The 27,364-nt window shown below is 41.4% G+C and overlaps 1 protein-coding gene across 1 annotated transcript in view; it reads right to left on the bottom strand.

The window, feature by feature from the left end:
* Positions 1-282: 282 nt before the first annotated feature.
* PCOLCE2 (procollagen C-endopeptidase enhancer 2) overlaps positions 283-27,364 on the bottom strand; it is a 98,089-nt gene continuing 71,007 nt past the window's right edge. The window contains exons 4-9 of the mRNA XM_010858143.1: positions 23,197-23,321; positions 19,771-19,907; positions 11,764-11,921; positions 7,684-7,767; positions 4,111-4,278; positions 283-857 (exon numbers count right to left, since the gene is read on the bottom strand). Coding sequence (XP_010856445.1) covers positions 727-857; positions 4,111-4,278; positions 7,684-7,767; positions 11,764-11,921; positions 19,771-19,907; positions 23,197-23,321 — 803 coding nt within the window. The 3' untranslated portion in view covers positions 283-726. The remainder of the gene's footprint in view (positions 858-4,110; positions 4,279-7,683; positions 7,768-11,763; positions 11,922-19,770; positions 19,908-23,196; positions 23,322-27,364) is intronic.

Genomic DNA, 27,364 nt, shown 5'->3' with positions numbered 1-27,364 from the left:
AGTCGTGTCCGACTCTTGCGATCCCAGGGACTGTAACCTGTCAGGCTCCTCTATCCATGGGATTCTCCAGGCAAGAATACTGGAGTGGGTTACCATTCCCTTCTCCAGGGGATCTTCCTGATCCAGGAAATGAACCCGGGTCTCCTGCATTGCAGGCAGATAATTTACCAACAGAGCTATGAGGGAAGCCCCTTGATACAAGGACAATCTTACAGGTAAATACCAGGGAATATTCTTTTCATAGTGTTCCACTTTTTAATAAAAAAAGTTTAATGGCAGTTATATAATCATTTAAAAATATTTATTAAGCACTGGTTTTAAAAATGCGAGAGAAGAATATAACACCTCAGAGCAAATGCTTGAAGGTAAAACAAATATCACTATAAATATTGCACGTATAAAAATCTCTTTTTTACATCTTCACACAACTCATTTCTAAAATACCCTTTTACAGAGATACATAAATAAACTGCTTCCAAACTGTCAACGCTTGATACATTTAGTCGCATCACCCCACTGAGTCTGCAGGCTTCCCATCAGATATCTGCTCCTCTTCCGTGCTGGCAAGAAACTTCCATCAGCAACACCCGAGCTCTCCTACCTACATCCTGTGAAGAGTAAATCTCTCTGAATGCTCAATATTTCAGGTTATAAATTTTCTTCTTCTACAGAGAAAAAAAGATCTTTCAAAGGCAGTGACAGAATGCAGCTTAAATGGACACAGTGTTAACACTGCTTGTTCTTCAGGGCGTCCAGGAGCTTCTGATTCTTGGTCTTGAACATCATGATAAAGCTGTTGGGCATGATCTTGCCTCGGCCATCCTCACCCACTTGACCCATAATTATGTAATTTAAACCTAAAAGAGAACGTAAGATTAATTTTTTTCTCTGTGTGTGTTGGTTTGAAACAACTTAGACTATAACTTACCTCCAGGTAAATGTTTTACAAATCGTGTAATTAGATATTTGTTCTTTCTAGCATAAAACCTTGTTTAAGACTCTCATTGAAAAAAAAAATCTAACTTTGACAGAATAGAATGTTCCAGCTCTGCTTACATTAGGAAACTGGATGGAATGATTAGACCCGGTCAGGTCCAGCTCTGCATAAGGTCTAATGTATTTACTGAGCGTTCTATACAAACACTATTCCTAGGAAAAGCTCTCCTTCCTCAAGGGGCTGTCTTCAGAAGGCCCCTCCTGGTCCCACCAGGCTTCTGGATCTCCCCAGGCATTTGGCAACTATTGATCCATTGTCTTCCGTTGTTGTCTTGAACTTTTTATTAACCCCTCCAACATTTATACTATGTAAGTTTTTTGCGGGCATGGTTGGACCATATACTTCTTTACATTCTTATAGTCCCTAAAAAGATATGTACTAAAAAGTACTTCTATCTGTTGTTCTGTTTTTTTTATATATCTGTTTGTCTGACTAAGGTATGTAGGCCTAGACTGGAGCCCACACTGAGGTATGTTGGGTTCAACTCTGAAGATTTACATTGCTTCAGAAAAATGTGTTACCACCTCCTTTATTCTTCCTCTCCCCCGGGTGTCATAGGAGACATTTCCCCTGTATAAGCCTTCCTCTGTGGTCCACCACTATAATCGTAATGGTCCTGAGCCCGTGAAGGCTCGGCAGGCGGGATGGGCAGATGCCACCGCAAGAGAGATGACAGTAAGTATGAGATCTGATGAGATGAGATCTGACAGTAAGTATCCAGACCTGGATTATTTGCTGTTCCAGACACTTCTGGAAAGAAGTGTTACCTTTTACAGAGTCTTTACTATTCCCTCTTAAGAGTCAATGGGATTATTATTTGGAATTTATGAGTTCTACATGCATAGTAAAAGTAAATGATGCTCAGTTGTGTCCGACTCTTTGCGACCCCATGGACTGTAGCCTACCAGGTTCCTCCGTCCATGGGATTTTCCAGGCAAGAGTACTGGAGCGGGTTGCCATTTCCTTCTCCAGGAGATCTTCCCAGCCCAGGGATCAAATCCAGGTCTCCCATGTTGTAGGCAGACGCTTTACCGTCTGAGCCACCGGGGAAGTCTTTACATACATATTTGTGCTCATCTCTGATTATTTCCTCAAGAAACTATATTTTAGAGTGTAATTTCTGAGCAACAGTATGTGAGCATATGAAAGTTGTGCTATGTTGCTTTTTCAACAAACCATAAGGTGGTGTTGGTCTTATTTTTCTGATGCTCACTTCCTTTTCTTAGAAGTGAGGTACAATGTTACTGTATTAATTTATAATTTATTCTTGATTATATCCCTTCTACATTTTGCTTTGAAATCACCAATTATTTTCTGTTCAGAAATCAAGTCCTTAATAATACTTAAATAATATCAACCTCTTATCCATTGTGTTTACAAAAATTACTCTACCATTTTATTTATCATGTTTGTTTGCATTTTAATCTCATTTATAATGTTATATGAAGCTCTGAAGATCAAATTTTTATGATAAAACTGATCAAAATTTCCCTTTCTGGCATTTTCCATTTTATTATAGAAAGATTTTCTCACAATATATATATTTTTCAAAAATAGAGTCAATGTGAAGCTGCTGGCCTCTGACTTTTCTGAACAATCTGAATTCATAGTAAAGCTTTCTTAATGTATTTGTATGTAGTGTATCTGTATTTCTGTGTGTGTGGTAGAGGTTTGGCTTCTTTTGATTGTGGGAGAGGTTTGTAATAAGACTGAGAAAAGGAACAAGCTGATACCGGATGGGAAGTCATGGTTCATCACACAGTGGAGTGCAGGGCGTGACTGCCCTGACTGCCATTCCAAAGAAAGAGAGAGCTGTGTATGTGCTGTTGATGGAAAGCTGTCCATATACACATCATGTGGAGGAAAGTTTGAGCAGAATATGTGTAGAAAGATCCCATCTGTCTACATGTGTATGTACATTTTTACATGGACAGAACCTTCTGGAAGGAGCTTTTTCATTGTGCCTCTGGGGAAAGGGAAAGGGCTTCCCTTTTTATTTTAAATCCTTCTCCACTTAGTTGGCACTAGTGGTAAAGACCGCCTGCCAATGCAAGAGACATCAGAGATGTGGGTTCGACCCCTGGGTTGGGAAGACCCCCTGGAGGACGGCATGGCAACCCACTCCAGTATTCTTGCCTGGAGAATCTCCAGGGACAGAGGAGCCTAGCGGGTTATATAGTCCATAGGGCTGCAAAGAGTCAGACACAGCTAAAGAGACTAAGCATGCACTACTTATTTAACTTTTTCAAAAACCATAGAACATACATTACTTTTATATACCTGTTTTTAAAAAATCACGTGCCTCTGGCTCTAGGGTAACTTTCCTTTTCCTAAAATTTATCTTAATAAACTCACTCTCAGCTGTGAATTTAATAATCTCATATCTACAGATGAGCCCCAGATCTTTTATTCTAGCCCATAGATACCTCTCTCTTCTGAACACCAACTCTGAATTTCCTGTTCCTTTTTTTAAAAAAAAAAAAAAAACTTTTATTTGGCTGCACTGGGTCTTAGTTGCTGCTCAAGGGATCTTCAATCGTCACTGAGGTATGTGAACTCTTAACTACAACATGTGGGATCTAGTTCCCTGAACCAGGAATTGAACTCGGGCCCCTTGCCTTGGGAGCATAGAGTCTTAGCCTCTGGACCGCCGGGGAAGTCCTTGAATTTCCTATTCCTTGATAGATATTTTCCTCCACACGTAGTAGTGGTACTTTAAGTGCGGTAACTGAAAATCTCTTTCTCCTGAACCTCTTTCTCTGTCTGTTCCCTATTGATCCAACTTCAAATGCTTCTTGAACTCACTGACCATTTCCATTATCCTGTCTTCTTCCACAAGTTACAGGAACTGAGATTGGAGCCCAATTCTGCCTGACGCCAAAGACCCTCCTCCATCAGAAGTGGGCAATACATGAGCCATGACTTGACTTCTCTAGACCAGCCACGGCATGGAAAGATCCACGACTTGCTCGGAGAGGCTCTCCTTTCCCCTTCCCGGCCCTTGAGCTCCCCCGGAAGAAAGCCTGGAGTTTTCCTCCTGCTCACCTCTTCCCTTCCCCTTCCCGGCCCTTGAGCTCCCCCGGAAGAAAGCCTGGAGTTTTCCTCCTGCTCACCTCTTCTGAGGAGTGGGCACTGCTTGCAGACCACGAGGACCTTGGCGCTCATGTTCTTGCCGGCCTGCTGAATTGCCAGATTGCCCTCTTTATAAATGTTGATGATCGAGACCGTGGCATGCAGACTCCCACCTCGAGGGATGGTGGTGATGACAGTGCCGGCCAAGACTGCAAAAGAAAACATTTTTAAAATCTAGGACAGTGAAGACCAATGTAAGCGGAACTGAAAATAGTTGTATTGATACATTCCTCTAACTTTCAGATGGGAAACATTTTAATGTTAGAAAGAAGGGCATAATAAGAGTCATTAAATTTAATTCTGTCTATCTGTCATCAAAATACAGGTTAAAAACCAGGAGTCATGGGGCTGTAATGTTACTCTAGCTGTTAGGCATTGAAAAAAAACCAAAATAACTACCAAACTGCAGTCAGTTGCTGAGACAGAGACTTGTTCCAATGTGTTATCCAACGTGTGGATCAATTACCAAACATGGTAATTGCACCTCTGCTTGTTAATACTCAACAGGACCGTGTATCCTTAAGGCAGTGCCATAATAAGAAGTTGCATGATGGAGGTTTGAGCCATAAAGATCTGAGTCCTTGTGTCTGTGTGGGTGAGCACTTACCTTTCTGTTATCTCCCCCTGGTTCCTCTCTTTTTATTTATTTATTTGGCTGAGCTGGGTCTTAGTTGCCACATGCAGGATCTTAGTTCCCCAACCAGGGATCGAACCCAAGCCCCCTGCATTGGGAGCTTGGAGTCTTAGCCACTGGACTTCTGGGGAAGTCCCTCTGGGTCTTTCATATTCTCTTTCTTATCCATCCTTTTTATCTCAATGAACAAGTCAAAGTATAGAACTGAGGTATAACTTTAAACATTTCCTTGGTTAGAAAAAACTCTAGCAAAATTCCGTTGCTTTTCACTACGTAACTCTCTCTTCTTACCATGTAACACTCAGAGAAGAGTCTTACTTCTGAGCCACATAAAGAAAGATGCTGCTGCTGCTGCAAAGTCGCTTCAGTCGTGTCCGACTCTGTGCGACCCCAGAGGCGGCAGCCCACCAGGCCCCCCCCGTCCCTGGGATTCTCCAGGCAAGAACATTGGAGTGGGTTGCCATTTCCTTCTCCAATGCATGAAAGTGAAAAGTGAAAGTGAAGTCGCTCAGTCGTGTCCGACTCTTAGCGACCCCATGGACTGCAGCCTACCAGGCTCCTCCGCCCATGAGATTTTCCAGGCAAGAGTACTGGAGTGGGGTGCCATTGCCTTGTCTGAAAGAAAGATGCAGTGTTTCACAAAGGCATGCTTCGGGCATTTTTTGAAGGGGGTGTATTCCATGTGACGCAGGACTTAGATTGAATGACTTTTTGATAATCCTGTCCTTACCCAGAAAACCAACTGCAGCCCCCAGTCATTGTGAAATCAAAACCTGCCCCTAAAGAGATTTACTTGGTGGTCCAGTGGTTAAGACTCCATGCTTCCACTGCAGGGGGCATAGGTTAGATCCCTGGTCAGGGAACTAAGGTACTGCATGCCGCATGATGTGGCCAATTAAAAACAAAAACAAAACCCTGCCCCTAAAACAGTGCTACCAATGTGGGTTAGGAACCAACAGGCCTCTGGTGATAGTATTGGGTCATTTTGCCATGTAAGTCACAATGGAATACATGGAGTTTTGGACTTGATAATATTACCCTTTCAGGATAAAGTGAAAACTCACTGCTTATGTGGCGTGCAAAGCTCATCACATCAGAATTCTTATTACACCTTACTGTGATTCCCAGTGATGAGCGATTCTCTGCAAAATGTCAGTTGGTAGCTGAGTGAAATCAGATAGCTCTGAAGGGAGGGAGGGAGATTTCCTTAAGCACCTGTTACTGGATGTGGGAGCAATGACACCTGGTGCTACTGGTCTTCATTTTCATGCCGGTTATTTGCATTTTGGCATGCAAACTCCAGATAGATTTAGGGCCCTAGTTTTTTTATTGGGGTATAGTTGCTTTGGGGGCATCCCAGGTGGCTCAGTGCTGAAGAATGTGCCTGCCAATGCAGGAGACGCAGGAAACTCAGGTTCGATTCCTGGGTCGGGAAGATCCCCTGGAGTAGGAAATGGCAACCCACTGCAGTATTCTTGTCTGGGAAATCCCATGGACAGAGGAACCTGACAGGCTCCCCTCTGTGGGCTCACGAAGAATTGGACACGACTGAGCTGCTGAGCACGCATAGTTACTTTATAATGGGGTACAACAAACTGAATCAGCTATGTGCTTGTGTGTGTATGTGTGTGTGCATGCACGCTCAATCATGTCTGACTCTTTTCGACTCCATGGACTGTAGCCCACTAGGCTCCTCTGTTCATGGAATGTTCCAGGCATGAATACTAGAGTGGGTTGCCATTTCCTCCTTCAGGGCATCTTACCCACTCAGGGATTTGAACCCACTGGCAGGCAAATTCGTTACCAAATGCGCCACCTGCTGCTGCTAAGTCGCTTCAGTCGTGTCCGACTCTGTGCGACCCCATAGACGGTAGCTCACCAGGTTCCCCCGTCCCTGGGATTCTCCAGGCAAGAATACTGGAGTGGGTTGCCATGCTCTCCTCCAGGGGATCTTTCCAATCCAGGATCAAACTCACTCCTCATATATCTCCTGCTTTAGCACGGAGGTTCTTTACCATAGCACCACCTGGGAAGCCCCAAATTAGCTATATGTGTATACATATACACATAAATGTATTCCCTCCCTCTAGAGGGCCCTAGATTCTTTACTGTCCTCACATCTTTACTACAATATGGTCAATCTGGGCTGCAGTTATCACTTGAAGGCATAAGAAAAAGCAAGCAAAGCTTCTTCTAGGAGGCCCTGTGTTGGGTAAACTATTTAGGCCGTAGCAACTTTCTTTTCCTGATAAGACTTTTCTTCCATATTCCTTTCAAACATAACCAACATAATTCAACTTGGGATCGTTTGCTCTTAAGCAGTTTTCACAGAATGTGCAAGATTTTTTTAACTGGAAAAAAAACTCTTTAGGAATTCTGATTCATTAGGTAATATCTCCCTGATATCTTCCAGTTTATAAGAGTTTCCAAATGGATTTCAGATTTCCGAGTTTTAATTTCATCCTCTGGAGGGACACAGCAGAGGAAATACTTGAATTTCTTCTGAGAGAGGCCAGCTTGGATATGTTTCTGATTTATTTAAGTTGAATTACAGATGTGTGAAAAAATACTCAGAACATGAAAACGATGTGAGAAAAAAAAAGGATGCAGGGTTTTTTTTCCTGGGGTGGGGGAAACACTGGGCTAGCCAGAATAAACAGAACAGCAGAGTCATGTACCAGAAGTCAAATGATTAAGTTTTAAGTTTGTGTGAAAAACGTATTTTCTGCACACATTTTTCTCAGTTGTGAACTCTAACACTTCAAATGGTGCAACACACCTTAGCGTGGAGGAAAATATTTTCCTGGGTAGATGCAGAGTGTAACTGACCCACTACCATCCCATTCATGGCAGTTCCTTTGAGGTTAAGCATGCAGTTTCGGGTTTCTGATTAAAAAGGAAAGACGGTTTTCTTTCTTACCGAAGTTGCTCGAGCAATAATTGCTCTCCAGAGTCCCCGACCGTCTACACTTCTGCTGACACAGGGCCACGGTGGGCTTTAAACCTTCATTCCAAGAAGAAATACATGAGATTCAGGAAAATGAATGCATATATAATTGGTGTTTAGATCTGAATCAGTCCATTTAAAATTCTCATTTATTTCTCTGAGCCACCAATCTGTCACTGCAATGAAATAATTAAAGAACCTGCAAAGGATATTCCTCATGTTACCAACTTCTACTCTTAATTTCCTCAGGGTAACTCAATGCCCTCTGCTGAGCTTTAAACCTGAGATCAAAGATAACCCAAATTTAGCCCCATTCTCTTCTTCCTTTATATATAACTAATGCTGTAACCAAAAATAGATACAGTCTCATGTGCCCTGCTTACCAAAAACCCAGAATAACAAATAAGAACACAGGAAATATAGGTTAACTCTTCACTTCACCAAAGGAATCTTATGGGGTTCCCCTGAGAGTGGAGGGAGTTTTCTTGATGCATTTGAAATACACAATTACCCAAATGTTAGCATTACAGGTTTTGGGGAACAATGCTCATGTGATGAAGTGTGCTATTTTGAGCCTGTCATTGCCTGTAAGGATCTTAAGAACTGAGAAGTAGACAAATTTAAAGTACAGCTAAATAGACAAACACAGTAGTTCTCAATGGGGGTGATTTCTCCCACTAGGTGACATTTGGTAAACTCTGGAAATATTTTTGGCAGTCACGACTAGAGGATGATACCAGCGTCTAGTAGGTAGATAACCAGCGATGCTGCTCAACATTTCACAGTGAACAGGACAGCCCCCCAAAGCAAAGAATTATCTAGCCAAAAATGTAAATGGTGCCAAGGTTGGAAAGCTGTGATATGATGATAATATTTAATCCTTATGAAATGAAATGAAAATATTGAATCCTCATTTTCATCATTAAAAATATTTCCAAAACATTTGGTAATGATTCCCTTACATGTGGCAACGTGTTAGGAAGAACTAAACAGAACAACTGTCATAGAGCTGTACTTACCGGGTAAGAATTTGCCCTTCTAATATGTTCTGCTAACCCTTCTGTGAATTTAATCTTAATTTGTATCCCTACTTATCTCCAAAAGGATCTAAAGTGGATTACAATATTAAAATATACACAGTTTAATGTTAAAATATACATAATAGCATATATAAATATATATATAGTAGAGAAAGAGCTCAGAAAGCATTTAGAGGGAATATTGCTCTAAAAGTTGGGGACCTAAATATATCTAATTCACTGAGTCCAAAGCTAAGTGCCTTAGAGGTTCTCCTTGTCTGATGAAAGAGCATCTTCTTACGTGGACCACTTGAACCCAGCTCCTTCTCGGCCTCAGGACATTAGTCTGGAGGTTGGGTGGGTGGCCCACCCTGACATTCTTCATCTTCCTGTCTGCTCTCTGCTGCCCTGCACACCCAAGTGTGGCACGGGGTTTTCAGCTTTCCTCTTCATGTGCTCCCTCAAGCATCTTGGTGGGTCCTCCCTCCTTGGGGACGATCGCTCTCTGGCTGTAGCCTCAACCCCGGCCCCCCATCTCAGATGCTCCCTCTGGTCCATCTTCGCCCCTTAGTCCCAGGCTCACGTGTCCTTCTGCTGAAGTCTCATCACTAATCTCTCATCCTTCATCCAACAGAACCTCCTCTCCTTTAGGCTTATTTATTCACTCTCCTACTCTCATGACTACTTATTCTTTCTTTCTTTAGAGGTTCAATACACTGGCCCCGCTCCTATTTCCCATTCCATCACCCTGGCCCATCTTAATTCCTTAGCTTTTCCACATAGTTTTCATGGTCCATTAGTTCAGTTACTTTCTTAACAATACTTACACACCTGTTCCTGCTCTGCCCTCTAGCAGTCCGGTAGGAGACTCTTTTCTCTTTCTGTGTCTGCTCACAGACAGCTGAGAACACAAACAGACCCTCATCCAAGTGACAAACTGCCCCACAACCCCCAGGGCTCCCACCTCTCTTCTTGTTCTCAGCAGGTGACCTTGCCTATTTTCTGGTGAGAACAAAGATCACAGAACAAAATGTCCTCCACCAGACCTCCAAGCTGTCTCCATCTGTACCCTGACTTCCTTCCTCTCCTAAGAGAGGAGGCTGCCTACCTCTGGCCTAAGGTCTATCCTTCTGCATGGCCTCTGGAGGCCAGACCCTGCCATCTTTGTGAAAATTTCCTCCTCACTTATTCCCTTGCTCCGCCCTTCTGTTTTCCCTCTTTGCAAGCTACTTCCCCCTAGCTTTACCATGTTCAAACACTCAGGCTCTCTACCTCCCTTCCTCAGGGCCAAACCCTCAGACTGAGTTGCTGGACTTGGTGTTCGTTTCCTTGCCATGCTCCACACGCCCCCTCGCCCTTGTTCAGCATCTACCTGCACCACTCGGCTCACACAACCCCTGCCAGGGTGTCCGGCAGCCTCCACATCACGAAATCAGATGGTACCATTCTATTCCTGCTCTTGTTTAAAGTCTCATCAACATCTGAGTGAGGTGAATTCTCAACATTAAGTGAGAATCTAATCCTGAACTTTGCTTAAATCCACCAACAGCTTCCTCCACACTTAGGATAAAATCCCAAATACTTAGAGCATAAGGAGCAAGGTGGTAGAGCCTAAAGATGAAGCTAGAAGGGGAGGCCCCAGGGACAAAGTGTGAAGGAGATTGGCCCCTGCGCTGTCCTCTGGTCTGGCTGCTGGCCACAGGAGGCTTTTTAAATTTAATGAAGTTAAAAATTCAGATCTTTAGTTGCACTAATCACATTTCAATCATCTAAAAGTGGCCACTGTATTGGAAGGCATAGGCGTAGACAGCAAATCTAAGTGGGGGAGAGACACAGTCTGTGCTGTTGGGGGTGGGGGGAAGGGGCAGGGCATGCATGGGGAGTTAAGATAGAGGAAGTCAAGGGAACCCTAGGAGTGTGGCTACAGATGCTGTGGCCCAGGCTTGAGAAAATAGGTGGAGAAGCAGAAATGAGACAGAATATAGTGTGATAGAAATGAGTTAAATCTGATATATTTTTCAATGTCTAGCAGTTGCAAACCTGTAGGAGATAATTAAAAAGTCATGTTTGCAACTTCAGAGAAAGTTTAGGACTGGATATAAAAGCTGGAGAACCACATGGGTGTAGACAGATGATTCTCTGGGAAGAATAAGGACACCAAGGTCCACTGAGAGAACTGGAGAAATATTGCTGCGATGTGCAGCAGTACACTTCCGGGCCACAAGGTGGCACACTTGCGGAGTGCTCAGAAAAATCAGCCCTTCTGGAAGTGTCTGTACTCAGGACAGCCCTCTCTGCAAACTCGCAGAAAATGGTGGGCAATAAAGCTGGGCTTATTTCAGCCCATTTCACGTCTTAACCTTAGATTCCCCCTTCCACTTTTTTCTCCTCCCTTTTAGATTTTGAGATCTGAGGCCTGAAATCCTGGTGCGCTCTGCTGACAGGGTGTAGAGACAAGAAACAGGAACGCTCTGTTGCCCTTGCATTTCTTAGGTCATACCCAAACCAGAGGTCCCCAACTGGTGTCTACAATACATACAATGTTTTTGTTTGATTTACTTCAGTTTAAAAAAATAATATATTTTGTATGGCACATTTTGGATCATACCCCTCCCCACAACAAAGTCCAAATACTTGCAGAAATGAAAACAGACAGGAATCAGGGCCCTGAAATTTTAACCCAAAATACTACAGTTCTATGTAATAAAAAGGAAAACATGATTTTATAAATGCCAAGAAAGAAAAATTAGGCTTGTTATGGTCTCTAGCTATAATAGGGTTCCTAGTATTTTTAAGTGACCATAATTTTCCTGGATAACATTTTAAAATTATTAGCTTATAAGCATTCTTATATCTTATACTTTTCTTTCATTTATGGAATCATATTATTCTCTTATGTAAGTATTTGTCTTATTTAACTTATTTTAGTTTCAAGTATTTTCCTCTTAATCAGTTTCCCCCCTCCCCCCCACCCCCACTTCAGAAGAATTGTTCTTATACTCAAGTCTGAGTAGAAATTTCAAAGCAGACTTACTTGTTGTAGACACTGGAAAGGTGGTGGTAACAGGCAGTGCAGTGGTTGTCGGCAGTTTTTTGGGCCTGAATTTGTAGTGACCGATAAATCCATCTGCAGTTAAACTTAAATCTGATAAAAACTGAATGAGAAGTTCGTTTCTCTCAGATACAATTGGCCTAAAAGGGAAAAAAAAAGTTTTAAAAATGCATATATATAGATTTAAAAGTGTAGAACTAACTTTCCTTTAATTTCCAACAATAGATTACTCTCTGTTTAAACTGAAAAGTTAAAAGACTTAAAAAGATGACATTCTTAACCTGCTCAATATTCACGCAAATAGCTAACATTTACTGAACGTTTGCTCAGTTAGGCACTGAGCTTTTTGCAAACTGTTGAATTGTGCTTTCACAACAACCATGTTATTATCCCCTTTTTATGGAACAGGTGACTGAAGATCAGCGAGTTAAACTGATTTGCCCAAGGCCCTCCGCTTGTGTGTAGGAGAGTCAGGATTTGAACCCAGGACCAGGTGCCACTGGGGACAGTGTAAGTACTGAAGCTGCAGCTGGTGCTTCATAAGCGCTTTAGGGTCTGGTCTGACTCAGCAACTGCACAGCATCTTTGAACTAAGACTCAGTTCCGGCTGGCCTGGGGAGCTAGGGGTTGCTGGCCATGGGGAATCAGATGGAGAAACCTGGTGAACAAATTTCCACACCCTGTGAAGACACAACGAAAGGGATCGTCTTAGCAGGCTGGTCACCTAGGGATAAGAAAGCCACTCAGAATTTAATGGGACTTTCATTTCATTGTTAATAAGAGTTCTCACGCGTGCCTGAAATGGAAACCTTTCTGTTTATAATCTGGGTAGCAAAATGCTCTTAAGGAGAAAGAGAAAGTGATTACTTTGTTTTGGTGGTCATGAACAACCTCATTAAGAATCTAATTTTAAAGCAATCTTAGGGGCGTGCTGGTTAGTTGGGACTAAAGATTTAGTAGCGCTAATTACTGAGGCTCAGAAGCTCTCTCACTTAAATCTTAGGGGATAACTATATTATAAAAGATGGTAGTTTCATCTAATCTTTTGCTATTGTTATTTAAACAATGGTTTAAAAATGCTGTTTGGCTAATTCCATTTTAAAACTATTTAATTCAGAAGTGGAAAAAATTAGTTATTTAACCAAATTAATTGGTGGTTTGTCTAAACTCCTTTTCTGAGGCATCTTCTCAGCCGAATCACTTCTTAGGCATCTTGGACAATAAATACATGAGGCAACTCTTGTTTTCCCTCACCTATCAGCTACTTTGAGTTGGAAGCGTGGAGGGGAAGGTAGATCTGGCCTTGACCACCAGGGAGAACAGTGCAGGGTCTTCTCTGTCCTGAAGGTTATTGCCTTCCGAGCCAAGACATGAACCAAACCTAAGAACGAGCTCTGTGACTTCCCTTTTGCCTTCCAGTCACAAAAATGGGACCAAGGTCATTTAAATAAAGATTCTGAGCATCAAGCCACAAACGTGAATATTTAATCCTGCTTCTGAAAATATTCCATGAAATAAACACAGCGTGCATGAAATACAGTTTTCAACTACAATTACAAATAAGACATGTTAACCTTGTTTAGATGATAAAATTACAAAAAGCACTTCTTGTAAGCAGCAAAGAAAACCTGACGATCCAACCAAGCCAGCCTTAGGGGCACGATGTTATAATTATAGTGATCATTCACTGCCTCTTGTATGAACTAATCTTGGAAGCACTATACTGGAAGCTAAATTTTCTCAAGGAAGAGTATTTTTGTCACAAAGACATATTTCAGCTATGCTGCCACTGAGCTTTAGTATGAATGTGACAGAACCGCAGTGCCATAAATGTACTGAAGGCCAAGTGTTGCATTTGCAAATTAATGTTACAAATCACTCGAAAGGCAAGGGGACATCTCATGTGTGCCCACTCCTCACTAGCAAATCCCAGGACTGGATGAAGGATGCTCACTGCTGTCTTACAGAACTGGCTATGAGAACGGTCTGCAGCCAACCAACCACCATATTTCTTGACCCACCTCCTCCTCATCTTCACCATCCTTCACCTCCTTGTCTTTACCTGGACCACTGCCACAGCCTCCTCCCTGCTCTTGTCTAGAAGGGGTTCTAGGGGCACCGGTCCTGTCATTTCCCCCACCTGCATGGGGAGGGCCCCCACGTCTGCACGATGTGGAGTCCACTCCACTCTCAGCCTCCTCTGTCTCTCTCTCCCACTCAAGGCGTAGGCTCTAGAACAGCATCCATCTCCTCTGTGTATCTTTACAATCAAACTCTGCTTGGAACGAATCCTCTGTTCTGTATCTCACTTCCACTCTCTGTCAAGACTCAGCTTCAAGAAGCATAATCTCCCCCAATTTCCCCACCACTTGTCCCTGCTGGACCAAAGGGCTCCTTGTCAGAAATCCACCCAGACTTTTTGTTGCCAGTTTACCTGTCTGCCTTGTTTCCGCCCCTCCTGCTACTCACTTCTGTATTTTTTATTAATCTTGGAGTTCCAGGTCCCTAACATCGTGCCCACCACATGGCTGGGGTATATATAGTAAATGTTTCTGAACTGAATCCAATGGTACTGATACTGTGCTGAATCAGGCACAGGGATGCTGGTGATGTCCTGCCAGTCACAACACTCCTCCTCCTAGTCACACATCTAACAGGGGAAAAGTTCCCCAAACAGGTTTTCTCACTTTCTGTACTGCTCCACCCCAGAAGTACTCTAACTGTGGGGAGATATTCCTGTGGTCCAAGCTCTTCCAGGCAAACTTCTCAGGAAGCCAGGGATGCTCAACAGCGCCACCATCGCCCCCACCCACCCTCGTGGAGGCAACCGCTACCCTGAGTTTGTGCTCCTTTCCCTTCCTTTATCTACTACAGATTTACTTATATAAGCCATGGTTTGTCCAGTAGTTATGTATGGATGTGAGAACTGGACCATAAAGAAGGCTGAGTGCCAAAGAATTGATACTTTTGAACTGCAATGTTAGAGAAGACTCTTGAGAGTCCCTTGGACAGCAAGGAGATCAAACTAGTCAATCCTAAAGGAAATCAACCCTGAATATTCATTGGAAGGACTGATGCTGAAGCTCCAATACTTTGGCCCCGTGATGTGAAGAGCTGACTTGTCAGAAGAGACTCTGATGCTGGAAAAGACTGAGGGCAGGAGGAGAAGGGGGCGACAGAGGATGAGATGGTTGGATGGCATCACTGACTCAATGGACATGAGTTTGAGCAAACTCTGGGAGTTGGTGATGGACAGGGAGGCCTGGCATGCTGCAGTCCATGGGGTTGCAAAGAGTCGGACACGACTGAGCGACTGAACAACGGTCTGTATCACGAATCCATATAACCTATAGGTTTGTATGCTCTTAAACTTCATATAAATGAAAGCGTATAGTGTGTCTTTTTCGGTCTTTTTTTCCCACCCTCAACATTACAGTCCATGGGGTCGCTAAGAGTCAGACATGACTGAGTGACTTCATTTTCACTTTTCACTTTCATGTGTTGGAGAAGGAAATGGCAATCCACACCAGTATTCTTGCCTGGAGAATCCCAGGGATGGGGGAGCCTGGTGAGCTGCCATCTATGGGGTCGCACAGAGTCGGACATGACTGAAGCGACTTAGCAGCAGCAGCAGTAGCAGCAACATTACAACTGTGAGATTTATCTACTATGTTCATGGCTATAGAGTGTGAACTGCAACAGAATCTGACTGTTCTCTTGTTGATAAACACTGGGCTGTTTACTCTCCCTCCAGAACACACAGTGTTAAAGAGAACACTTTTACGTCCTGTGACGCAGGAGGACAAAAGTGTCCTTAGTGGACTCACCAGAAGGTTAGGGTATAGACTCTACACGAGGTTAAAGGATACAAGTTCCTGTTCAATTTTAGTACATATTGCCAAATTGATTTCCAAAGTGACGGTACCAATTTACATTCTTCTCAAAGATGCATTCACTGTGCAGCTTTCTTCTTCTGGGAATGCCTTTTCATGTCCTTTGCCCATTTTTCGTAATGAGTTGTTACCTTTTCCTTATTCACTTTTAAGAATTTCTTGATATGTTCTGGAACCTAGACCTAGGTCTTTGTCAAGTATATCAAATATTTTACAAACATCTGTTTTGGTTTTGTGCCTTCTCTTTTCTCTCCCTTTAAGGTGTGTTTTGATGAGCAGAAATTCTCATTTAAACTTCTCATTTAAGTTCCACCTGTAACCCATCTGTAATTGATTTTTGTGTGACATAGATATGAACACAATTCATTTCTCCATGGAAACAAAAATGGTCCCTGCCTCCATTCTCAACAGGGCCAACCTCTGGCCGTTGACCTGTGGGACTCTGGAATGTGCCCACTCTGCAGAGACACATGGATGTGTTTCTGGCTTCTCTGGTGTTTTCATTAGTCAGTTTTTCTATCTGTCTGTTAAAACCACACTGTCTTAATTATAACAGCTTTCTGACCTTGTTCCATCATGGTAGGTCAAATCTTCCTGCCAGTTCTTCTCCTTCAGAACTGTTCCCTGATCAGGGATCAAACTGCTATGCCGCCTGCATTGGGACTGTGGAGTCTTAACCACTAGACCACCAGCGAAGTCCTACAGTGTTCTCTATTTATCCATTAGACCAAGCGTGTTGGTTTACAACCTTCTACCTCTTCATTTCTACTTTTTTTAAGAGGCTACCTCAATTTACCATCCATAGTTACTTTGGCATATTATAAAGTTTCATAATATCTTTGCCTGATTCTCAAACAACACAGAGACCTGAGAACCTTCAACTCTGTATCCAATATCTTTGCTCAGTGTTTGTTCCTGCGTTTTAGTCTTTTATTCTGTGGTCATTACCTTTCTGCCTGATTTAAAGTCATAATGTAGTTTCTTTAGTTTGGATTTGTTGGTAGTAAACTGTCTCTTGGAGAAGGCAATGGCAACCCACTCCAGTACTCTTGCCTGGAAAATCCCATGGACAGCGGAGCCTGGTAGGCTGCAGTCCATGGGGTCGCTGAGAGTCGGACACAACTGAGCGACTTCACTTTCACTTTCAAACTGTCTCAGCTCTTATTCAACTAAAAATGTCTGTATTTAACCCACATTCACAAAAGAGAAGGTTTTCTGGGTAATTAATTCTAGAGTGACAGTTATTTTGTGTTAGCATTTTGAAGATATTTTTCTAAGATCTAACTTTCATTGTTGCTACTGAGAAGTCAGTTGTTAGGCTCTTTGTGATAATCTGTCTTTTCTTCCTGGATGTTTTTAATATCCTTCTTTGCTGTTTTGTGGTTTTACATGTAGGCATGGATCTATTAAAACATATATTGCTTAGGCTTTATTGGCTTCTCATATTTGATCATTGATATCTCTCCTCCATTTTGGAAATCGCTCAGCTAGTATTTCTTCAAACATTAAATTTCCTACACTCTGTATTTTTTCTTATGGAACCTTGATTAATGTATATTAGGTTCCTTCACTCTAGCTTCTACATATCTTAACCTTTCACATTTTCCATCTGTCTCTTTGTGCCATGTTCCAGGCAATCACTTCATACCTATTTCTCAGTACCTTAAATCCCTTCTGGAACTATGTCTATCAACTATTTAACATATGTATTAACTTTCTTGTTTAAATTATTATGTATCTCAGTTCTGGAAATTCTGTTAGACTCTTTGTTAAATCTATTGATCATTTCTAAAACTCTCTTGGTTCTTATTCACTTTCAACAGTCTGTACCTTAAAGGCTCTCAAGTAATATATTTTACATGAATTTCTTTTCACATACTTATTTTACCTTCTGTATCTCATAATTTTACTATATATAGTAATTATGTAGTTAATATTTAATTAATATATTTAATTTATATTTAATATAAACTATATTTTTACTGATTACTATAATCAGGCCTTTGTAGGTCTGATTATAGCTTGTTTCTGCTGCTGATTGTTTATGTTGGCTTTTTCTTCGTGTTTCATGATTTTTTTGATTAGTACTTGTAGTTCTTGAAACTTTATTTATAGGAATTCTTAAAGCCTAAGTTAAGATGCATTCTTTCAGCGAGGATTTGTGTTTTCCTCTGTCATACCATGTGGGCACTCACAACTTGGAAATTCTTTAAGTTTCTGACTGCATTTTTTGGGGAATAGTCAGGTAGTGTAAATTATAACCTCAAATTCACATGTGGACTGGTTTTTGGTTAAAAATTCCCATCAGAGACTATTTTTTCTTCCTTTCACCAGAAGCCAAGGCCAAAACCAGCCAATTTTCCTTATTATCTCCCTTGCGGTAGCGGGGGGAGGGAGGAAAATTAATTCAACCACATTGGTGTCACATAGCTATCTCCAAAGCCAAATTTGTGTATAGTAATTTTGAAAGTAATGGCAACCCACTCCAGTATTCTTGCCTGGAAAATCTCATGGACAGAAGAGCCTGGCGGGCGCTACAGTCCATGGGGTCACAAAGAGTCAGACGTGACTGAGCGACTGATTACATACATGTCTAAATTACTACTAACTTGTACATATTCAAATTCTTACTATTATCAAACTTAATAAATATAAATGAATCTAACCTGGAAAGTGACTTGGGACTTTCCTAGTGGTCCACTGGCTAAGACACCATGTTCCCAATGCCTGGGGGGTGGGGCGAGAGGGGGCAGGTTTGATCCATGCTCAGAGAACTAGATTCCACATGCTGCAGCTAGAAGTTGGAATGCCACAACTGACACCCGGCACAGCCAAAGAAATAAATAAAAGTAAATTTAAAAAAATAAAGAAAATGCTGTGCTTTAATTCTAATGTGCCTATGGGAAATCACAGAAATTCACTAAGATCAAGTGATGCAGATACTTTCACTAGGTTGAAGAACAGGGTAAGAAAGACCTTTTTTTTAGAAAGACTATTTAAATTAGCACAATGGTGACTTGCAGGCAAGCAGTAGTCATTTAAACTGCCACCTTTACTAGTACTGTATGCGAAGGTGTGACATGTAGTTTAGTCCTAAGTCGTGTCTGACTGTTGTGACTCCATGGACTATAGCCCACCAGGCTCCTCTGTCCATCTCCAGATAAGAATACTGGAGTGGGTTGCTATGCCCTCCCAGGGGATCTTCCCAACCCAGGGATCAAACCCAGGTCTCCTGCATTGCAAGTGAATTTTTTACAGTCTGAGCTACCAGGGCTTACTCAAACGAGAATTTGGGCAACCATATGAGGAAGCATAAAGCCCCCAAAGGTCCAGGACAGACCTTTGATCAGGTAAAATCATCTGCATCCAGCTAGCCTAAGCTTCCAGGTTTCCTCATCTGGATTCTCAATAAACAGCCCCCAAATTTTTCCTTAGAATTTTCCTCATTCTGCTATGACACTGGAGCTCCTCTCACAAGGCAGTGAGGTTTCCAGGTCTCTGGCTCAGCATCTGCGCCTGGGGCATCACCAACTCTGCTTCGGTGTATCTATTCAGCTGCCCAGGCCTCTCTGCTGCTGCTAAGTCGCTTCAATTGTGTCCGACTCTGTGCGACCCCATGGACGGCAGCCCACCAGGCTCCCTACTCTCTTGTTAATGCTGCCTTGCTCTCTGGGTTGGCTATTCTTTGTTTTGTTGCTGTATGGGACTCCACTGGGACGGAACCCAAGAATTTGTGAACAAAACAACACAACACCTTCCAGAAAATACAATATAATTGGGCAATTTTAGGGGACATCCCTGGTGGTCCAGTGGTTAAGACTCCCCCTTGCAATGCAGGGGACTTGGGTTCGATCTCTGGTCGGGAAACTAAGATCCCACAAGCCGCAGAGCAACTAACCCCACACGCCACAACTACTGAAGCACACACGCCACAACCAGAGAGTCCACGTGCACAACATAACAAAGATCCCGCGTGCTGCGACGAAGATGTGACGTAGCCGAATAAAGAAAGACATACTTAAAAAATGTAGTAAAAAATAGACAATTTTATAAGGAACAAGTTCAGAGCCCCTAAAATAAAACAGGTGCTACTTACGCAGGGGGGCTGTCGCCACAATACTTTCCAATTCTTTCAGCGTCGTTGATCTCCCCACCATTAAACACAGCCACGTAATCGTACCGGCAGTAGTTATCACGCTCAACATCAAATTTCTCAAACTTTAATTCTATAAGCTTTAGTGAAATCACAACATTAGAAGGGTCAAAGGGGTAGTGCAGAAAAACATCAAACAGAATTCTTCCTTCCTCAGGTTTGTAAGGGTACCGTGTTTTTCCTTCCTAAAAAAAATGTATTCACCTTCTTTACATTTTTTCTTATTGTTTTCAAACTTCTTTAGTTAACAACATTGTGTTATTCTCTTGCTTTCATTTTTAATTATCTCAAAAGATCACTTTAAGCCCAGATCAACCCTAGTTAGGATCTTTTTTTAATGTTTTTTTTAATTGTGGTAAAAGTCACATAATATAAAACATATAATTTTAATCAGGCTTCCCTGATAGCTCAGTTGGTAAAGAACCCACCTGCAATGCAGGAGACCCTGGTTTGATTCCTGGTTAGGGAAGATCTGCTGGAGAAGGGAAAGGCTACCCACTCCAGTATTCTGGCCTGGAGAATTCCATGGACTGTATAGTGGCACTTACATTCACATTCTTGTGCAACTCTCACCATCATCCATCTGCTGAATATTTCACCTTCCTGAATTGAAACTCTGTCCCCATTAAACTCCAAGTCGCCATTCTTCCTCCCCCACCGCCGGCCCCTGGCATCTACCAATGTACTTTCTGACTCTATAATTTGATTATTCTAGGTACTTCATATAAGTGGAGTCAAACAGTATTTGTCTGCACTTACAGAATCCCACGGACAGAGGAGCCTGGCGGGCTATAGTCCACGGGGTCGCAAAGAGTCAGACACGACTCAGTGATTAACAACAACTGTATATTAGAATGCATTTTTAAGGTTACCGATCTAGGATCTTAAACATGGGAACTCTGTTCACTTACAGCTAAGAAAGTACAGAAACACTACATAATCCTAGCAATCAATATTAAGACTTAAATTGGGTTTGTATTGGAGTGGAAATTGGGGCTATATACCAACTTCATTCTTCTCTAGAGGAAAACTAGTAGAAATAAAAAGGATTACCTATAATGTCCCCTGTAGTTGGGATGTGGTGTTTGTGTACATGTTTGGTTGTCTGAGATGGGTGGACACAGCAGTTCTACCTTCAAGGGAAGGAGACTAATATTTCCATCACATGCAAAGAACTCAAATTCTTCAGGGCCAGAGGTTCAGGGAAGTGGGAATTGACTTTGATGTTTTCTGGAAGTATGTTTTAAGACTGTATCTGCCAAGCACAGCGTGCTTGGTGATCTGGTTGATTTTGAAGAGGCTGCATAGAAGCATGAATGCACAAAGTCAGTGTTAGATTTCTGAAGTTCTTTTTTTTTTGGCACTGGTACCAACAATAGTGTCCTAAAATACTCAAGTCGATAGGAAGTTTTGATTTAAAAGCAATCATTCCCCTTATAAAAGCAGATCTTTCAAGAGGCCCTCCACTGTATGAATCAAAGGAAGTCTCACTGGGTTCATAAATACCCATGGCACCCAGAGACTGGTCCCTATTCTTCCTGGGTGGGCAGGCAACCCTCCCTAATGCTTACGGAAGATAATAGGTGTTAACTCATGTTAGGACAGTCACGATGTTATTAGCTGTTAGCTAGCGAAGACTTGGACAGTAATGTCGGTGAAGTTGTAACAGCAGTGACATCACAAAGAGACATAAAAGGAAAGTTTGGCTTTGAACATGATTGCCACATATCCACATATTTATCCACTTTTCAAAAGCACCAGCAAAGGCTGAATAATAGCTTATTCATACTCAACACTGCTTTAAGTTACATTAAAATATTTCCCCTTTGGGTCCTGTAACTTTTCATTGGTCAGAAACAAAATGCATTCCAGGTTACTAAAAAACTGGCTGAACTTTTTGTACTTAGAAATTGGTTACAAATTTTGGGAGAGAAAATAAAAATAAACAGGGTAAAGTAGAAAGCTATGATTTTTTTTAAAGATATCTTTTAATAGAAGAAAATGCCCAAAGATTTACATAGAAATTACTTGAGACTTAATTTTCTCACATTATTTTTCTCATTTGGACAGTTTCCACTGATTTCAGACACTACAACTATGACTAGAGACTCAACTGGCTAAAGCCAAAAATTAAATAAGTAAAATCTAAATGTAATTTAAATAAAGAGAAAAACTTGTGGAAAAGATGGCAAATTGTAATCTGCAAGTATAATTAAATGGAAATCACTTAATCTAACATATTTACAAATGACACAAAGAGAAAAATGATCAATACAATCTCAAGAATTACATAATAGCTTAAATGTTGGATAAATTTAATTTTTAAATGTTATCTTAAACTATAAAATGTTCAATAGATTTACAGAATCCTTTATTATCAAATAAATGAGTAAATTTTTCATTTAAACATAAAACTGAGTTTTAGGATTATGATCAAAGTATGTGTGTGTGTGTGCAGTCAAATCGCTGACCTGCACGGTATATTTGCTGAATAATTTTCCACTAAGGAAATGAATATATGGCAAATAGTATTTGTGTAAACAAAAGATCAAGTTAGAAAAAAATTTTTAACAATATCGTAATATTCACCATACAGTGTTTGGATTAAAGTCTATAATGATTCCCATAACAATAATTTTTAAAAGTTATTTTCAAAATTCTATAGCAAAGAGTTGGTCTATTTTCATGCTAACTTCTATCCTGAAATTAATATCTGAAAGTGGTCCCCAGAAAGGGTAAAAATTTATATAACCACAAACTAATAAACACTGGAAAACTAGATCTCTGTTGATTGTTTTAGAGCAATGAATAGGTATTTGTGGGGAACCTGCACAAATTTTAAACAACAACCAAAAAAAAGAAAAAGAAAAAGCATCATGGAGTACAGCAGTTTTCATATCAGAGACCTTGTTCTTAGAAAAAATGATGTGATGTGCTTGCACTGGCTTTGCTGAAGTGAAGCATTCTGGCTGTTTTGGATTTGGTGATTCAGAGGGCTGTTACCAGGACATGATGCTCTGTGAGCAGATGGTAACCTGAGGTGTATGTAAACTTGGGGATTTGTTGTCCTCCTGCACTTGGTCACTGCTGCTCATAAACCCGTGCTTATAACACCTTCCACAGTGTTTAAACAACCTCAGGTGGGATTTGCAGGCCGTTTGTATTTTAAACCTGTTGAAAATTATAATTCTCTAATGGGAAATTAAATCCATGACTTTGCAAGTCAGAGAGCACAAAGGCAACTTTAACCTGGGTCTCTGCATGAAGAAATCCTGTGTCCAGCAGGGCCTTCCTTGCCTGTTATCTTTAACAGTTCACACTGGGCAATTCACACATGCATACTTTCTTCACGTTTTCAGGGAACCTCACCTGATTCTTGGGGGCTACGATGTGCCACACACAAGTGACTCCTGCAGGGTAATCACGGTCTGGCCAGTTGGGGGTTTTGAAAGAGCCGGAAGGTCTTTCAAGGAGGCCTCCACAATACTGATCACCTGAAGTTATTAAAAATGAAAAAACGTCCACGTTTATGGCAATGCAACCATATGGAAATAGGAACTTTGAATACTGACAGTATAATAAAGGCAGTAGCAGATGCTCTTAGTTTTTCCCTTAAAAAATGGTTGTATAGTCTCCTTTAAACACACACACAGGCACACACACACACACATACACGCACATACGCACACACAGAATGATCTCAAGGTTACCTGACAGATCACATCAGCATAAGAGAGTGAAGGAGTGAAATGAGGGCCATAGACTCTTTTCTTTTCCCCATTTTTTGGATGAGACAAAACATCTGGGCTGGTACTCACACATTCAAACACCATGCAGGCTCAACCAATTCTATGTATATAAGAGCTCAAAGCAGGGGTATTTATTAATAAGGCTAAAATTCAGGTCCATGGACAAAGTCTGACTGAGTTATTATAGACAACTCTTATTACTAGAAAGCTGTTTATAAATCTTTCACAATTTTCAAGAATAATTTTGTCAAAACAATATATGTTTATAAAACTGTCAGCGATACAGAAAAGCATTAAAGGTAGGATTGATTTCTAGATTGGCCTGATGTTGGGCAAGCTCTCTCCTGGTCTGAGAAAAGTGACTGCTCCAGAAAAGTCTGCTGGATTAACAGGTACAGGTGTCGCGTGGGGTGGCTCCGCGCCTCACAGCTAACCATGCCCCCGGACTTGGGGCCGGGCACGCGCATTTCTGCTCTGAATGACGTCAGAACAGAGCCAGGAAGGCTAGTAGCCCCCAGGAGCCTCAGGAAGGGGCTGTTGGCGGCGCCCTCACACCACACAGCACAGGCCTGCTTGGTTTGACAGGGACTGTGCTTCTTCAGCCTGCGTCCCTCGTCTGCCCTCTGTCCCCAAACCCTCGGTTCCTCCCTCGCCTGCACACTGAGATGGCCTTGTGTGGGGGGATGAGACCGTCCCCCACTCATACCTCTGTTTCTCCCACCCCAGACCCTAACCTAGAGCCCAGACTCAGCCGTGCTGAAGGTTCTCCCTTTAGGCACAAATCTTATTATTTCACTAGGAGGTTCCGGAAGTTTCACCAGAGCCAGACTCAGCAGTAGTTCTGACAGTGAGGATACTAAGGATGAAGGTTTGGTTTCACGCTTGGTTTTCAAGAGAATATTATGCAATGCTAGCTTCCTGGCCTGTGCGAATATTAGCCTCACTTCCCTGGGACTGAACTGGGTTTCCTGGACATATCTGAGGTGCTGCTGCTGCTAAGTCGCTTCAGTCGTGTCCGACTCTGCGCGACCCCATACACGGCAGCCCACCAGGCTCCACCGTCCCTGGGATTCGAACACTGGAATGCGTTGCCATTTCCTTCTCCAATGCATGAAAGTGAAAAGTGAAAGTGAAGTTGCTCAGTCGTGTCCAACTCTTAGCAACCCCATGGACTGCAGCCTACCAGGCTCCTCCGGCCATGGGATTCTCCAGGCAAGAGTACTGGAGTGGGTTGCCAGTGCCTTCTCCGGGACACATCTAGACTCCTAGTAAAGCTGCTTATTCCCCATGGGGGGTGATTGAATTTGGGTTAAGATTTCCTCAAATTCTACCACTTAAAACTAATCACAATAAGTATGTGACAAATGCATTTCAGACATCTCTATGCATATGTACTAAAGGGTTGATTGAAATAATTTTAGAAAGATATTTCAATACAAGTTTTAATTTAATTTTACTTGGATTTAACCAAGAAAGAAAAACAAACTAATTCATATACTTTAATAAAATATTTGACACAGAAGCTAATCATTCTTAAAAGGATTCTTTAAATTGAAGACAATGTATTATAAAAATAGTGGTTGGAATAATTTCTACAACTTTTTGTTTATGGAAAACTTCAAGCATATACAAAGCAAACAGACAATATAATGAATCTCTATGTATTCGTCGTTCAGTTTCAACAAGTATCATCATTCTACTATTCTTTTTTTAAATGTTTTTTTATTTTTATTTATCCTTTTTGACCATGCTGTGTGGCATGGGGACCCTTAGTTCCCCAACCAGGGATCGAACCCAGGCCCCTGCACTGGGAGTGTGGAGTGTTAACCACTGGATCACCAGGGAAATCCCATCATTCTACTATTCTATCAATATAGCTAGCCAATGCCCACCACTTGCACTATTATTATTATTACTTTATAGGTTTGAGGGAGGTAAATTCGATACTTTGAAATGCACAAATCTTAGCTGTAAAAATTTGAAAAATGGTTACACCTGTGTGAGCCACACTCCTATGATGTATGTATCCAAAATTTCTGTATCCTTCACCAGTCAATTTGCTGGATCTCCACAACACTTTTCTGAAAGATTTCACTGTAGATTAGTTTTATTCTAGAGCTTCATATAAATGGAATCATATGGTGTTCCTCTTCTGTGTTTGACTTCTCTTGCCTGGCACAATGTCTGAGATGCAGTCATGTTGCTGTGTGTATTGGTAGCTTGTTCCTTGACATTGCTAAGTAGTATTCTGGGGTGTGGAAACAACAATTTGTTCACCCATTCTCCCGCTGATATCCATTTGGGTTGCTTCCAGTCTGGGCTACTGTGAATGAAGCTGTTATGAACATTTTTGTACAAATCTCTTGGTGGACTTGTATTTTCATTTCTCTTATGTAAATACCCAGGAATGCAATTGCTGGGCCAAGAGTAGATGTAGATGTTTAATTTCATAAGAAACTAAAATATTTCCCCAAGTGGTTTTAGTATTTTATGCCTCTCACGGGATGAGAACTTTGGCTGCATCACATCTTTGCCACCATTAAGTGCTGTCAGTTTGTTTGTTTTTAACCCAACCTGGTGGGTATGTAACAGTATCTCATTGTGTTTTTAATTTGCATTTGCCTGTTAACTAATGACACTGAACAGTTTTTCATGCACTTATGAATCATTTGTGTATCTTCTTTTGGAAAGTAAATGTTCAACTGTTTGCTCATTTTTATATTTATTGGGATCTTTATCTTTTTACTGTTGAGTTATTTAAGTTCTTTATTCTGAATACACGTCTGTTATGAGGTATTTTTGCAAATGTTTTTCCTATTCTTTAGGCTATCTATGTAAAATTATCTTTTTATAAGCATTAGTTTTCACTTTAATGAAATTTGCATGGTACATATTTTTCCACCCTTTTATGTTTAGCCTGTTTTGTCTTCATATTTCAAGTGCTTTCTTGTAGACAATTATGGTTGGGCTTTGCTTTTTTTTTTTTTTCTAATTTTATTTTATTTTTAAACTTTACATAATTGTATTAGTTTTGCCAAATATCAAAATGAATCCGCCACAGGTATACATGTGTTCCCCATCCTGAACCCTCCTCCCTCCTCCCTCCCCATACCATCCCTCTGGGTCGTCCCAGTGCACTATCCCCAAGCATCCAGTATCGTGCATCGAACCTGGACTGGCAACTCGTTTCTTACATGATATTTTACATGTTTCAATGCCATTCTCCCAAATCTTCCCACCCTCTCCCTCTCCCACAGAGTCCATAAGACTGTTCTATACATCAGTGTCTCTTTTGCTGTCTCGTACACCAGGTTATTGTTACCATCTTTCTAAATTCCATATATATGCGTTAGTATACTGTATTTATGTTTTTCCTTTTGGCTTACTTCACTCTGTATAATAGGCTCCAGTTTCATCCACCTCATTAGAACTGATTCAAATGTATTCTTTTTAATGGCTGAGTAATACTCCATTGTGTATATGTACCACTGCTTTCTTATCCATTCATCTGCTGATGGACATCTAGGTTGCTTCCATGTCCTGGCTATTATAAACAGTGCTGCGATGAACATTGGGGAACAGGTGTCTCTTTCCCTTCTGGTTTCCTCAGTGTGTATGCCCAGCAGTGGGATTACTGGATCATAAGGCAGTTCTATTTCCAGTTTTTTAAGGAATCTCCACACTGTTCTCCATAGTGGCTGTACTAGTTTGCATTCCCACCAACAGTGTAAGAGGGTTCCCTTTTCTCCACACCCTCTCCAGCATTTATTATTTGTAGACTTTTGGAT

The sequence above is a fragment of the Bison bison genome, unplaced genomic scaffold (assembly GCF_000754665.1).
Source record: "Bison bison bison isolate TAMUID 2011002044 unplaced genomic scaffold, Bison_UMD1.0 scf7180017864384, whole genome shotgun sequence".
Classification (NCBI taxonomy): domain Eukaryota; kingdom Metazoa; phylum Chordata; class Mammalia; order Artiodactyla; family Bovidae; genus Bison; species Bison bison.
The sequence above is the reverse complement of the archived record's forward strand: the minus strand, read 5'-3'. Positions and strand labels throughout refer to the sequence as shown.